A 16,694-nucleotide genomic window follows, 5' to 3' on the forward strand; every position below is an offset into this window, starting at 1 on the left:
ACAATGGAGAAAATGAGATATACTTTATCTTTCAGGTAAGGGAGATAAAAGCCAATTAAAAAAAAAGAAAGAAAAAAGAAAAAGGAGAAGAGAAAAGTGATGAATTGTATTCAGTAAGGTCCCCAAAGGTCAAATTCAGTAGCATGATGGGAATCATTAAAAAATTTAAAAAGCTCATAATTATACATATTACATGGAATTAAACTGAATTAACTGAAGAAACAAGGTGGGAGGATATTTTTTTAGGGGGAATTGTTTTAAATATCAATTTGCTCTAAGACCCCAGACAAAAGAGTTTGGGCTTTCTGAGTCCAATCCTATTGGCTTTAAGGAAATACAGGGGGGCCTCTTTTCAGTCTCTTCTATACTCAGTAGTGCACCATCTGCAAGAGAGAGTCTCCTCCCCTTCCCCCAGGCCACCCTCCAGCCAGGTCAGATTCGGGAAGCGCTGCTTCCACCACTGGAAGAGCGGAGCTCTGAGTCAACACTGCTGAGCACCGACTAGTGTCAGTGTGACCACCCGACCCTCAGGCTCACGTGTGAGAGCAGAATTCTACCAGCATCTTCACAAAAGACCTGAGGAAACTCTCTGGACTCAAAAACAATAAAATAGAAAACAATCACCATGGGGTCCTCTGATAAGAGTTCTACAAAACATTGGAAGAGGAGCACAGATTTATTGACAGAAGAGTTTCATGATTTCAGTAAAGGCACAAGGGGCCAGGACCTCCTGAAAACAAAAATAGGCCATGAAAAGAGAAAAACAAGCCAGTGCAGGAAATTAAAGGAAAATAAATACCACTACTAAAATTAAAACTCCTGTTAAAGGCAGTAAATAGTAGGCCTGGCAGTAAGAACCTAAGATATTTGAACTGGAGAAATATGTCTAGAGTATAGAAAATATATATGTTATTAAAATATTAAAATGCTTCCAGATTGACTGACCCTCAGCAGTCAGGCTCTTGCAGGACTTCCCTAAGACGCAGCAACGAACAGTAACTCTTGGTACAGCAGGGGGCTCCCAAAGCTCTGCTCCAGCACTGAGACCGGTGTTTGTTCTAACCGTCCTGGGCAATGCTGGCTGCCAAACCAATTGCTAACTATTCTAGATATTATCCCTTGGACCTAATCCAAGAATAATAGGTATTAACAGTCAAAAAAGAGAAGGGAGCAAAAGTAACAATGAAAATGATAACTGAAGGAAGTTTTTTAGATTTAAATAAAAACTGATCTAAAAATAAAAGAAAAAATGAGGCAAGCTCACGACATCTCAGGCAACATAATGAGCGAAGACTGAACTTGGGAGCCACGTTCACTGTTTAAAACCAAAAGATTGGATTGACTGGGGCTGGCCTAATCGCACGTATGTGAAAGGAAGTTTTGGTTTACTTTTTAGTTTTTTCAGTTTTGTTTTATTTTTCTTAAAGGAAAATCAGAGACCAAATGACTAGCCAGATCTGAGTGTGGATGTGCCGCTCAAATCGCCCTTCAGAACTGAGAGGTCCATTCTCCCACCAGCTGACTGCTGGTGGCTCAGAGCTGCCTCCCTCTCCAGGAACTGCCCTTGACCCAAGGAGCTTCCTTGCCTAACTAAGCACGTGGGCCCCTCTCAGCCAACGTCCAAGGCCTGGTCAATGCAGAGGTACGAGGCTCGGTTCTCATGACTGAATTCAGGATAACTCTGAGGGGTCACGGGAGCTCCTTGTGGAATCGATTGAGGCCTCGGGTGTAACGATCACAGTTCAGCTTCTCATTCTGCTCAGTGTCACTTCTCTCACTCTCTCACTGGTGTTGCTCCCAAGGGTTCCCACCAACGAACCTCCTGCACACAACACTCTCAATGTCTGTTTCCAGAGAGCCCAAACTGAGACACTAGATCATGACTATTGGGACCTGAGAGACAAGAGGACAGAAAGAACTAAACACATCCACCCGCGGACTAGAATCTGAAATGTCCCCATTATGACCCAGATACAGGAGCCCTCAGGCCCCGTAACATCTCATTTCGGACTAAAGGTCCACAGGGTCCAGGGAAAGACAACCAACAAACCATTAAATGGTTAAGTCAGGAAGTGAAATCCTAATCTTTTCCATACAAGATAAATGTGGAATTTTTTTTTAAATACAGGACATCTAAAGCTGAGAAAGCAGTTAAATGAAAGCTGACAGTCATAAGATGATTTCACTACAGATAAAAGTAATTTTATAAAAGTTTTCTACAAAATGTTTCAAAAATTTGAAAATGAAGGAAATTTATCAAACTCATTTGAGGAGGCTAAAACTGGATGAGATAGTAACAGGCGAATCTCACTTCATAACATATGGGCCAAGATTCTCAAGCAGCTTGTTTTATGAGGCTCCTTTTCACCTGATGAAAAATAAGTCCGTAAGTAAAATGTACATATTGAACTATAGGTTTTGTGGGTGAGAAAAATAATTAAGAGTTATATATGAACCCTAGCAATGTTTCTTTGGAAAGAATAATAAGAAAAACTCAGGCAATTCAAATCAAGAAAAATAGGACAAAATATAAAGTTTGAGAAGACATAAATCTACCATAAAAGAGAAGACCAGGCATATCATATGTTAATAAATCTGAAATTCTCCACTGAACAGACTATTTTCAGAAAAAAAATTATCAAAATCAGCTCAGCAAATCAAATGAAAAGTGAAATACAGAGTTAGGAAGAAATTGAAAAGGTTATCAAATTATTATTCCCTCAAAAAATACAGAGCCCAGAAGATTTTATTATGAATGTCTAAACATCCAATGATCAGGTAATTCCAAGCAATAGACACTTATTTCACCCTACCACCACCACCACCACCACCACTACTACTAGCAGCTAGTGCCTTGGCCATTGATGCATTTATTCCTCACAATAATCCAATCACACGGGTACTGTTATGACACTGAGGCACAGAGAGGTTAACTATTTTTCCCAAAGCCACACAGCTAGTCCTGCTGGAGCTGAGAATGCAGGCCATGCTCCTAACCACCACTCACAAAGAAAGGCTCAAGCCTTTGTCTAAGAACCCATTATACCCTGATGACAAAAGCTTTGTAAATTAAATGTTTTTCTTCCTTTCTAAATGACCAGAAACATTTTAAATAATCAAATACTTGCATGGCACTTATTATGTGCCAGGCAGTGTTCTAAGCAGGTTACAAATATTACTGTACTCAATCCCCATAACCACTGTGGGAGGCAGTTACCATCATCAACCTTCTGGACAGATAAAGAAACAGAAGCACTGAGAGGTATTCAATGAAACGTCTAAGATCACACAGCTAGCAGGAGGCAGAGCAAGGATTTAAATCCTGGTCATCTATAAGGTTTGTATACAGTGCCAGATTAAACACCAAAAAACATGCTAAGGACAGCAGAGACTATAACTTTTAAATTAATCATAAATTACTGCTTATGGAAATCAGATATGGAAATCAAAGCATCACTTAAGGAACAGGTCATTATAAGCAAACAGTCCTTAGGTGCCATTCTACAATCTCACAAATAATCTAAACCAAAAAAAAGCACATGAAAAGCAAAGTCCATATGGCCAATCATTAAAATCATAATCAGGCCAATATTTTTGTATAAAAAATAATAATTACAGAACTATATGTAAATCGTAAGTACAATCTATACTATGACTAACAGTCATCACGGCTTCATTGCCTGGTTAAACCACTGTAACGTCTACTCAGCAAAGATGTAAGACACATCACTTTCTCCAACACAACCTAAAACATTTGTGCAAGTGATTTCCTTTTCATTTTGTGGTATCAGAGTAAGACCATATTAGTTCATTGTGGATTTCAGCACAGTCTGAGATGAGTCTGAAACGTAGGAAGCACATGACATCAACAACCCCAAGGAGAATGTGCAACCAGGATCAAAAACAAAGCCTTCCTTAACCTTCATATACAATATTGTGCAGACTGTGAGAGAGACTGCAAATACGGGTCACAGATGAATCCATATAATTATGAACTGTACACCAAATTTATCTGGAACAATAAACTTTTACTGCCTGCGATAACAGAACCAACCAACCAAATGACATTTATCTTTAATATAAAAGTGACTGTTACATTCCAGTTAAATTTTGATTCTTGAGTATTCACAGTAATACCCATCAATAATATGAGATTATTATGGGTACCTCTGGGTTCATGTGACGTCCTCATTTCACTCTCTGTTCTCTCTTCAAAGTCTTCTTTGACATCGTCAGCATGCTGGTCTCTGGAAAAAAAGAGGTGTTTTAATATTTTATAATAGAAATGTTTTTTTAAAAAAATGGTTCAATACTACATTTCAGCAAATGTTTTTCTTAATTTAAAAACAAATGGTACCACTGAAAAGTCAGACAGGATTTTCAGTTTTACTAAGAAGCAATTAATATTAATAACACCTATAACGGTTCATTGTCCTCATTATCAATTTCCATTACTGTTCAGAAAGGAGATTTTAAAGAGAGGAATGGTATACAAGTTAACTATTCTGGAAAATGTGGCTATGGAATAATTCCACTTTAAGTTGGGATATGTATTCATGAGGAATTTTTACTCGAACTGTTTGGGAAGACTACAGTCTAAAAAAAGAAAGTGAAAATCTATACCAGTCAATCAAGTCACTAAATACTACCCAGCTCCAGGATTTGGGATTGAGGCTGAGTCTGGTGCAGGAGAATCAGACTCAATTCTAGGAAGCTTTTCCTGGCTTAATCAGATCAAATTCAGAGGCTGAACTAATTCCACCTCTTTCTGACCAGGAATGACCATGCTAATACAACCACGCCAAAGGTGCTCTAAGATGGAACAGACCGTTACAATCTGAAGTCAAAGCTTTACCCTGAAGTCAGGGACAAAAAGGGCTTTGAAAGAGACCAGGACAGGCTTACTTATAATTCCTTTAAAACTAAATTCTAGGGATTTAAATTTTTAAACCTAATCGATTTCATTCTCAGAGTTGGAAATAAATCCGCTTTTGCAATTTATTTCTCGGGACTATCTCGGGTGTGATAACTGGCCTACATATGCATTTATGATGCTCTGTTATTTCATCTGTGATCATACCTTTACAAATACACCCTGAGTTTCTTGAAGACCCAGACCATACTTCCCCTGTTCAGGGTTAAAAGGGGCGAATACATTCGAAACCAAACATCGTAACAAAATATTAAACATTTTTATAATCTTAATTACAAAGGCACTAATATATTCTCCATTTGGAACAGTAATTTAACACTATGATGCCAACATAGTTAGCATGTGATAAATAAATGTTCACTACTCCTTAGAAAGATCATTTCTAGGGACACATGAAATTTCATTGGAATCTGAGCTCCCTGGCTTAGTTCAGACTAAAAACAACTTTTCAGAACTGCTGAAGGATACTTGCTTATTTGAGAATGGGGAAGATTCACTGTCATTATGTAATAAAAGTATTTTTTCCCAAGAGAACTCAATTAAATGACTATGGAGGCTCTTACTACATAGAAAGAGTGGAGATCCAGGTATAGTGAAAGCAAACATAAATCACTGATTGGAGAAAGGACATTAGTTGAAGTTATAATAGAAAACTTTGTCCTCTCCGTAAAAACAGTGTTGAAGTTAGCCTTGGTAATTATATGTTCAAATGAGATTATGCTAAAATTAGCTCATGTGATCTTTTGAACTTTGTTTCATATTAAATTGGAAATAATTATCTTTGAGTTCACAAGCCCATCCCAGTAAGTACTGTGGCCACTGAGAAGAGTTTTTTGTGGATGGCTACATCAATATTAGAAACAACCACACATCACAGTGGTATCACAGTAATACCAGGCATTTCTCTGAGTCGAAGAAAATAAATTTCCAATTAATTAGTGCAGAATTCCTAAAAGCTTTAATGAATGGTTAAACAAAAACAAACAAAAACCAAACAATAGACCAAGGTCTTAGAATTTTCCCTAGTTTTCACTTTTCATGATTAAAACTGTCCACTGATAATTAAGAGTTACATTTTTGTCCTTTTAATAAAGCCTACTGTACATTTCTTTAGAGTAAACTTTATTAAAATAACACTGTAAGACCAAAGTATAAGGAAAGTTCTTTTGTATTCTTATGCCCAAATACAGTGCAAATGACTTATTTTATGAAATGTAAAAAAAAGGACCATTTTCTAGGAAGGAACAGAGATAGAAAAGGAAAATAAGGCCCTTAACACAGAAAGTTTCTTTGTGCCTCAATCTGCCATAATCCATCCCAAGAGAAGCAAAATAGAAGCTATCTGCTCTTATATCTATGTTGCTTCATTATAGAAGCATGTTCACTTCTCACTTTCCTTACTTTAACTCATGATATTTAATAAAATTTAACCCATATATACTTGGGAATATATACCCAGACATTTACCCTCACCAAATACAATTCCAATACAGGACTCCACAAGAAGTGTTTCTTGAACGTTTTATTTCCAATTAATGTATTGATTCTGCTAACTCCTTAAAACTGCAAGTTTTCTAAGAAGCCCCTTTGGGTTCTATGCGATGTTTCCTTCAGTGAGAGGGCTGGAGGGGTGGTCTGAGGGTGGGGTCAATCTAAGTAGTCTATTAAAACAGGCATTATAAATAGGTAGACAAGTAGACTGAAGGAAACAGAATCCTGATCAAGCACATCCAGAAATGTGGAAGCAGTATTAGTAAGAAGTAATAAGAAGAAAAGTTAACATACTTAACATGCTATGCAGCAAAGTTTGGCTGAGCTCTTTACAAGTCCAATATTTCATAACAATCACTGGAAGAAGGTTCTGTTGTTACATCCACCGAAACTTAAAAGAGGTTAATCCTGAATTTTCAGGGCATGTATAGCACCAGGTCTTATTGACACCAGAATTCATAATTAGATGCAATTATTATTTGTTTTTCACCCTTGTGTTTTTCCAGAATAATACATATCCTTGTTATATGGCATTAAAGGGAACTTGCCTTCTTGCACCATAATCTTATTTTCAAGCTTTTATTAATAAGGACAGGAAGGAAGAATCTGACTCATTAATATTCTTACCTGTTTTACATTTTATTTAAAATAAAAATTGCTTTCTCATTGAGCAACGCATATTTCTCTTGCCTACAAAGTTAGGAATTTCACTGCTAACTCTGAATAGGTACTGTGATGAATTTCTTTCTCTATGCAAAAATGAAATGCTTTATCTAAGATTTCAACATCCCAAGCAAAAAGTTATTCTTGCTGCACAGCCTTCCAATTACGAACAAAGTCTGTTTATATCAGAACGTCAGAACTCTGTGGTAATACTATATAATACACTCTTGAGCATACTTCAAGATACGTTCCTTGACAGGTTTTTTTTTAAAATGACAACCCAAAATATTTTTATGTTGCATTTTAGTATTACAATTTTGCTCTACTTAAAAACGCCTTCATCTTCCCCTCTTGATCAACATTTTTCATTGCCAACAATTTCATTCAGGGAGTACAAGGTGATTAGGCATAGGGGAGCAAATTCAAACATGGAGAAAGCAGCCCAGCAGGGGTTACACATAAAGTCTTTGGAAGTGGACAGACCTGGTTCATATTTCAGCTCTGCTACTTACTAGTTCTATACGACCTTCAGCAAGTTACTGAACTCCCCTAATTCTCAGCTGCATCATCTGTAAACCAATAATGAATCCTTCACCTCTACAGGCGTTTTGAGGACTTGATAAAATAATGTACAGAAAGTGCTTAGCACACAGCCATCCGTAGGAACGTGATAAATGGCAGATATTACTATTTGAGAACTATTTACACTTTAGGATAAAATTATTTACTGATACCTGTTTTCTTTAAAGTAACCTGCTTTCCTCAAGTTTTAAGACAGCTTTTAGAGTAATGATTATGAGCCAGACTATAGGCAGACACCTAGGTTATAATCCAGGTCTGCTACTTACTAGCTGTGTGACGTGTAGCCAAGAGAGGCTCTGCCTGTAGAATGGAGATGTAATAATAGCACCTACCCCCACATAAGGCATATGGAGGGTTAAATGATCTAACATAAGTAAAAGCACCTAGAAAGTGCCTGGAATACAGCAATTTCTCTGCGGATTTTAGAATTTTTAAGAACCAATTTATTTCAACATTTCTTTAAGCTTGAACTGAAATAAAATCACAGCTTAAAAGCTTACTCAAGAATACTCTTCGGGCTTTTAATTAAGACAGTGGAATCCACTCAAATGGAAAAATGTTTTCTTTCTGAGTCAGCATTCTCTTTTTCTCTGTAATTATGTGTCATGCTTTAGATGTCTTACTATCTTACTCTAATTATACTCTGTGGTAAATATTAGTGAAACATTAGGAGAGTAAATACAGAGTAACAGGATGGCATCTGAATGTAAATAGCTGTATTCCTTCAAGTTTGTTTATTTTTCATTTAAAAACAATCCCCAGCCAGTTATGTTTCAATCAGTCATCAGTTTGTTAAAAATAATATTGAAAAATATGAAACAATTACCTATTTTGCTTCAATTCAGGGATTTCAGCCATCTCTCTAAATCCAGCATGAGCTTGGTTTGGCGCGTACCTTAAACAACCCCAATCCTTCTGTTTTTAGGAACTTATTCAGTGTCAAAGGGGCTTTGTTAGAGCTGCAAAGTGCCTGTATCCCCAGTAGCAAGCGGGCACACAGTGAATGTAGTGAGAGCTGTAAAAAATGTAGGGTTTCCTATTTTGAAAGTTAACAGGATGTCTCCTTGCATGCCCCCAACATTAAAAAAAAAAAAAAATTATAGGCTAAGGTCACCCACAGGTAAAAAAATCAGAGAATAGGAATCTCAAGGCTGTACGTTAGATGAACTATAAGAATGTTTGAATTGCCTCCAAAATGCCTCCTACAAATGAAGAGCCTGTGCTTGAATAGCTTCAGGACAAGAAAGTCATCATCTTCAGAGATTTGGAAAAGATAGCAAATAAAACCAGTGGCATTAAAATGTTTATGTCTATACTTAACATTTGAATAGTGTTTTTATAATTAAATTCCTTTTGAGACTATACATTAACAATAGTTTTAATAGTGTTTTCATAAACAAAGCCCAAGAGTTTTGGTTTACTATTTTTCTAATGATTATAAATAAAACATTTTGATTAATAAGTCAACTAAAGTATAATTTAGCATCAGGAACTGTTAGTGAAGAAAGGAACATAATGAGTAAACATAGTGGATATTATCAAGATGCTAAGGAAACCCACCAGTAAAATGAATTCAGCAATTAATTAATCAATTCTAAGATGAAAAGCCCTAACCAATAAGGTGAGAGGTGGGAAACAAAGACCATGTATCATAAGAAGAGCAGGGCTGCACTGCCTTCATGCTGTTGGCAAAGGAAGGAGAATAGATGCCGCTGCGTTTCTACTGCACAGAAAAAGGTGTCCTGAGTCAGGAGTAAGTGCTATTCGAGGAGATAAATTAAGCCCCTGCAACAATAGCGTTCTAACAACTTCCCAGGCATCGACAATAACACACACTCTGAATGGCTGCCTTGGTGTCACAGTGGTTGGCATCAGAACTATGAGTGTTTTAACTAAAACCTAGCTTCTCCTCGGAGCACACAACTGTATAGATTCGACTCAGATTCCCAAGAGCTGGAATATCTGAAAACTTCCACAGCTCCTAATCCACATCCGGCAGCCCATCAACAAAAGGGGGAAGGGACTTTACATCAGCCAGGGATTGCCTAGCCATTCGATGACTTTCTCCAACCCTCGACACCAAGCCCTCAGGACCAGAGGACCTTAGGAGGCAAAGCAAAGTTTCTGAAGATCCCTAATTAACTTCTGCAATCTTCTAGAACTTTTGGCTGTAAATTAATTTTATTCTACTTGATTTTACAGTTTTGCAAAGTAAAGAGACATATATGCTTATAGTTCCGTATCTGATGTTAGTGTGTGTTCCCATCTGTTTCATAGGGCCCTTCTCATGGGTACAGATGGGTAAATCCGATTCATCCTAAAAATACAAATCAGACTGAAGCTGCAGTTCCTACATCTGCTCTATGTAATTCGCAGAGTAGAAACAATGGACCTACAACTTGAAAAGCCATTTTAATGGCATATAAAGAACTTAACTGATTGAATTTTTTCACTGGATTTAGGTTAGTAATGGGCATTTGCTTTGCAAGGTAATATGAACATTAGCAGTTATTTTTTAAATGCTTTATTGGGTTTCTGTGGTTATGGCTAAGCAGGCTTAAACAGCATGGGAGCTTGACACATTATGTGATTTTTAATAGAGACAGCACCTAATTTAGAAACACAATTACACGCAGCTGTAGAATAGATTTCAGGAGGATAAGAGTAAGTGGGATAGACACTGATGTTTCTATTTTGTAACACACTGTGAACGATTACTCCAGGGAAGGGTCCTTATGTTCAATAACAATTCTCAAAGTCTGGTTGATAGATAACTTGCCTCCACCACCTGGGGGTGCTTGTTCAAAACAAACTGGGATGCACCTTAACATTTCCTGAATCAGTATCTCTGGAGATGGTACCTCAAAGGCTGCACTTTTAACAAGCATCCGATCCTTCTGATGGAAAACAAAGTTTGAGACCCATAGGCTTTATTAAGATATATAGAGAAATATACACTTTCTTTTACTCAGCTGTAGACACACACAGACTTAGGGTTATCAGTCCCCAGGAAAGGTTCCTCCACTGATTGGTAGAGCCCCAGCCTCACCATCTTGCTGCCAGGAGCACTGTGAGGGCAAAGACGAACTGCTGCTCTCCCAGGTAAGGAAAACAACTCACTGAAAGCTCCAGACCCAACACATACACTCCTCTCGCACCTGATGAATGAATGGATAACTGGGAAAGGATTACATCCTCACACTTCGATCTGAATACATGGTGGGAATTCGCTCATCACCTGACCACCCATTTGACAAATCTCTGTAGGAAAACAAATCCAAACATTCAGCACACCTACAAAAAGACTCAAGGTGGAGCCCTCTTAAGGTGGGGCAGGGCTTCCCAGCTGGACTGCCTTGGATCCCTGGGTACAAGTGTGCTGAGGTATTGTTGGCTGTAGCCTTGTTAAGAGCCAGGACCCTGTCTAGTCACCCAGAGGCAGCCCTAACCATCTCGGTGCACCATATAAATGTCATTTCTGTGGTATCATTTTCTATGTGGGCAGGTAGTTAAACAACAGTTTGGGAAACACTGCCCTAATTTATAAAAGTGTAATTACATATTTGGGGGATTTATCTCATCATTTAATAATCACCCCTTAGATAGCAGGTGTGGGATTTTACAAAGTTGAGAAGGAAGTTTTACTGGAACAAAAACAAGCAGCAGTTGCCTCTTAGGTTACATAACTGCCGTGTTAAGGGTCCTGGGGGATGACTCGTCGTGGCCAGGTATCCTCACTGTGTGCCAGGCAGTGTGACGGTGTCTCACAGAATCAGAGAAGATGTGGCCTCTGCCTTTATGGACCTTACCACCAAGAAAGTAAGCAGACTTGGCGGAAGTGTTTCCACAGAACCGTCAACAGTGTTGGGATGTGGACAGGAAAGCATGTAATGAGGAATCTGATCTCAGGTCTAGAGCATCAGATCCAGCCTCCATGGAAATGAGAGCTGCCCTGGAGCCTGCGAGGTGAGAGACTCCCTAGGAGAGGGATGGGGGTTCGAGGCAGAGAGAAGAATACTGGAGGACCAGGGAGGCTGAAGCATGACGTTTGAAAATAGCCTGGCAGCAAAAAAGCTGGAAAGTTAAGCAGGGGCCAGATAACACTGGGTGGGTATGCTTCATTCAGATCTGTGAGGGTCTTAATTCCAAGAGTGATGGGAAGTCACTCTTTTAAGCAATTTTAAGCAAGGAGATACACTCCCAAATGGATTTTTAAAATGCAAACTCCTAGGCTCTAGCCTGAAAGATTCAGGCAGCCTGGGCTGGGCCCCCACTTCTGAATTTTAGAAATGGCAATTAGAATCTACAGAGAAGCCAGGTTTGGGAAGTACTGCTACGGGACATTAGTAGTCCATCGGTCCATCCCAAGCAGGTGGCCTATGAACTGGCCCTTAAAATAATATTTACAGTATAAAAAGGACATACATGTTCCCTGTATTGTTAATTTATCTGGCCCTATGATGTCTGCTCCTGGATCAAAGGCAATGCCAGGATATGACTTCATTCTGGTGACAGGCTGGCACGTGAATGGGCGAAGGCGATGGTGCAGGAGACACCACCAGCCACCTGGACCACCCCACGCCTTCTGCGTCACAGCTCCCATCTCTCCAGCTCTGCTCCCCTACAGGGTTCACCTGGGCTCTGGCTGCTCTGTCTTCCCACCTCTGGCAGCCTCACTCTGTGACTGAAGGGAACAGGCATTTAAATAGCTCAGCTTCCTCATCTCATTGGGTGGAGAGCTGAGGTGTGTGTTTTCTAGTCTCCCAGAGTGCTGCCCACAGGACTGGTTCCCGCTGCCACAGCAGTAGCCAGAGTGTGGCAACGATGCTTTTACTGGCTGTCTCTGCTTCCCGGCCTCACCTCCTCACACCTTCCCTCCTCCCTCCAATGGTGTTTTCCTCACCTCCCAAGTAAACCATTTGCAATCAAATCTTTGTCTCAGGGTCTGCTTCTGGGGGTGCAAACTGTCTCTTGCTCTCCCAAATGACTTTTTTTTTAAAAAGTGAAGTCTGGCAACCAATTTTTAGTAAATTATTAAGAAGGATGCAAAGAAAATGTGTAAAAACCTGAGCGGGAAATACCACCCATATAAGCAATGATTATGAGAAGAGAAGAGAGAACATACTGACATTATGAGAATCAGCCTGTCTAAGTACTCTATTCAAGCTCAACCCAGGGATAGCAAAAAATGGGCCAGCCTTACTCATGCTCCTCTGGAATAAAAGAAGTACTGTGAAACAAACAAGTACCCACAACGCTAATAAAAATGAACATTTATTGAGGGTTTATTAAGTTAGTCACTGTTCTCAGAGCTTTGCACAGCTAACGATTTCATTTGTAAGTCCAAGGGAAAGAGTCATTGATACAAAATTTTTATATTTGCTTTTAAAATGAAAAACTATCAACTATGTTCACACAGATTCACTTATACCAAAGAAGCCAGCTAACTTCTACTCTGTTAGTTCCACCCTTGTATCAACCATCCTGGAGCCATCAGATAGACTTGTTAACAACCTTCCTTTTGTTTGTTAACATTTACTGTGTTGGCATCTCATAATCATTTATATCTAAAATGCCATATACCACTTTGATTGTTGAGAACTAGTGACTGCCCATAGAAGAAAAAATAAAATAATCTAAAGCCAATTTTTAAAAATGTAAAAGAATAAAATTTATATTTAAAAGAGTAAATAAATATGTTATTCTGGTTATTTTGGAAATGTTTTTATTAATAATAAAGTATTTGGACTGGAAAATCATGATGCCTGTAATCATTTCTTAAAAATACTTAGCATAAAAGATAAAATGAGGGTAGGCTGTATAGCCAGTGGTAGAGCATATGCTTGGCATACATGAGGTCCTGGGCTCAATCCCCAGTACCTCCATTAAGGAAAATAAATAAATAAAAAAGTAAAATAAAATAGAATTTAAAAACTCTTAATCAGAAATGTCCAACTTAAAAATTCAGGGATCATTAGGGATTGCCTCCTTCACGTTCCCTTTGACAACACATAACTGATCATCATAAATCTCTGACATTTCCGCTAGCCTCGAATAAATAAGTAAATCAGTAAATAAATAAATTAAATAGAAATGGTAAATCTGGAAAGTTGAAGAACAAGAAATCCAAACAGTCTTTGAAACCATGAATGATGTATCCTAGCACCCTAGAATGAAGGTATATCACTTAAAATAAGTGTATTAATTCACAGAGATGTAATGGCAGGTTACAATTCACTGAATCAAGACAGTATGGACTAAAAATCTTTGTAATGTAAAAAAATACTCAGATAGCAATCACATGCAGTGGGTCATCACAGAGACCTTACAGTGTCCAAGGTTGTCTCCTGAATGTGATTACATGAAAAACCATGATCACACCTCACAAAAGACAGTTCACTGGAATGGTCAGATCCACTGAAACATCACTCTTTTCTAGAGGCCACACTTGTGGTTCCCAGAGGTGGCAGGTGGGTGGTGGGGTTGGAGGAAGGTGGTCAAAAGGTCAAAACTTCGAGTTATACAATAAATAAGCACCGAAGACGTACAGCGTGGTGACTATAGCTAACACTGCTGTACGGTATATTTGAAGGTCACTAAGACAGTAGGTCCTAAAAGTTCTCATCACTAGGAAAAAAACTTTTTTTTTTGTTCTATATGAGGTGATGACTGTTAACCAAACTTACTGTGATAATATCACAGTGTATGTAAGTCAAGTGACTACGTGCTACACCTTAGACAGGGCTGTATGTCAATTTTCTCTCATACTGAAAGAAAAAACATTACTCTTTTCTTTTCGTACAATGATTTCAAGTTTAAAAGAACCCCCCCCCCCACATACAAAATCATCTAAAACAATCGCCCCTTTCTGTTGTAAGGAAACTGGCTGCAGGTATCTGGCCCAGAGCCCAGAAAGTTAGTGAAATGCCTGTGAGATGGAATGGCCAGCCCTTCAGAGTATTCTGTTAAAATTTAAAATAACATCTTGGTTTTTGAAATCTAAACTTCAGGTGCCCCTACCAACTTGTGAGTCAATGAACTTTTTTCTGTAATTACTACTATGTGAATTAGTACTTTGTTTTAAAGTAAATTTCCTAAAGTGGTATGTCCACATTTTTAAGGCACTGAATTGGGTAAATGAATTGATGTTGCATTAGTTATGGTTTCAAGGATTAAAAAAAAAAATCACTGTTGTTAATAATTAAAGAAGTTACAGCTCTCCCCCATCTGTGGGGCAAAATTGCTTTTCTATAAGGATACTATTTCTTTAAATGCCATTACGCCAATAACACTGCTGTGAATTGGGAATCAGATGTATTAATTCAAATGTTCACCTGGTTTATCCTTAAGAACAGAAGATATAAAATATTAAAATAAACAAAGAACTACATTGCCTTCGATTTTAAAAACATTCCATTAAAGAGAGCCCCCAAATCTAAGTGCTAAGGATCAGATTTCCAAAGTCTGCTTTCTTTTAGTAATATCTTCAGTAAATATAAGGGCACCGACCATTTACTTAAGGATGTATCAACCAAAACTCGGTTGTTCACTTAATAATCCACAGAGGTTAAAACATTTCAACTCAACTCAAGTGAAATCAAAACTAAATGACTGAGCATATAGTCCAATTAATGTCTTAATAGTTAGATATTAGATAAGGGGTAGGGGATTAAGAGGTATGTATAAAATAAGCTACAAAGATATATTGTATAACACAAGGAACATAGCCAGTATTTTACAGCAACTATAAAAGGAGTATGACCTTTAAAAATTGTGAATCACAACTGTATAACCTGTAACTTACCTAATATTGCACAAAAACTACACCTAAATTAAAAAATCTTAATAAAGTGAAATAATGGAGATGTAAGTACTCGGCAACATTCTTCATAAGGAGTTTGCCACCTTTCTTGCAAAGAATGGTTTTATGTAAGTATTGATCAGTTCATTCAGAAGTATGAATTGGCATGAAATAAAATGACTAGGATTTCCAAACTTTCAACATCAAGCAAGTTCAACTAAAAGGTGAACAAGTAAAAAGTAATCCTGCCTGATCTGGACATGCTTTAAAGTCCAAGTACTGATCCCCACCATCATTTTACATTAAATCAGGTGAATTTTCAATAATGTGCCAGAAGACGTCACCATAGAACATAAAACACCTAAAGAAAAAAGCCTCTTTCAACCACTGTGTTTCCAAATAACACTAATATGATCACTTTAATTACCTGATTTCAGGAGATGAAGAGATTTCATTTGTGTCTGTCCTTTTACTTCTTGGAAATGAGGGACTAGCCGGAGGCATCTCACCACTTAAGCGGTCTGGGAAAATGCGGTCTTTATTCAAATTGATTTCTGAATAGGGACAGTTGGCAGCACTAAGACGTTTTTTAGAAAGAAGAAAAAGAAAAGAGCATTCCTATTAGAACATAATTCTTCCAAATGATAGTCTACAAGATATAAAATTCAAAAATTTACCTAAATATACATATTTATATACGTGTATATGTATGATGAAACATACAGTATGAAATACTTCTATCTTTAAAACATAATTCAAGTATATTCTGATAGAACATATGTCTCTGCACTAGATTTTTAGATCCAATCTTCGAAAGTAGGCAGTGATCACCGAACAATTCCCTCTGTGCTGTCCAAGGGCAGGGTCTGTGCAAATCTCTGGGAACAATCAGCCCCAAGAAAGAAATGTTTGATGTAGGAAGGTTGGTGGCAGAGGAAGGACACAGAGAGACCGACTGACACATAAAGCAGACTGCTTCCTGAAGCGATCTTCCAAGCCCAGGGCCCTCACACAATGTTTAACCTCCTTAGTAACAGCCACTGCCCTCCAAAGAGGCAGGTTCCTCCCTGTGCCTGTCTCCAGGCCCAGGTGTGCACCTGATATCCTAGGAAATGCACAGATCAATCTGTAGCTAATCCGGTCCCTCATGTGAAAAGGGACCAGAGGCCACTTGGATAATGACCCATCTAGCTCACTGCCCTTCCACTGGTGACCCTGATTGGT

The 16,694-nt window shown here is 38.2% G+C and overlaps 1 protein-coding gene across 5 annotated transcripts in view; it reads right to left on the bottom strand.

Moving 5' to 3' along the window:
- L3MBTL3 (L3MBTL histone methyl-lysine binding protein 3) overlaps window positions 1-16,694 on the bottom strand; it is a 108,744-nt gene that overhangs the window by 16,204 nt on the left and 75,846 nt on the right. For all 5 annotated transcript variants that reach the window (XM_045524515.2, XM_074368382.1, XM_074368380.1 and 2 more), the window contains 2 exons: window positions 15,898-16,047; window positions 4,168-4,247 (listed from right to left, as the gene is read on the bottom strand). In XM_045524515.2, the coding sequence (XP_045380471.1) occupies window positions 4,168-4,247; window positions 15,898-16,047 (230 nt within the window). The remainder of the gene's footprint in view (window positions 1-4,167; window positions 4,248-15,897; window positions 16,048-16,694) is intronic.

Source organism: Camelus bactrianus, chromosome 8, assembly GCF_048773025.1.
Source record: "Camelus bactrianus isolate YW-2024 breed Bactrian camel chromosome 8, ASM4877302v1, whole genome shotgun sequence".
NCBI lineage: Eukaryota > Metazoa > Chordata > Mammalia > Artiodactyla > Camelidae > Camelus > Camelus bactrianus.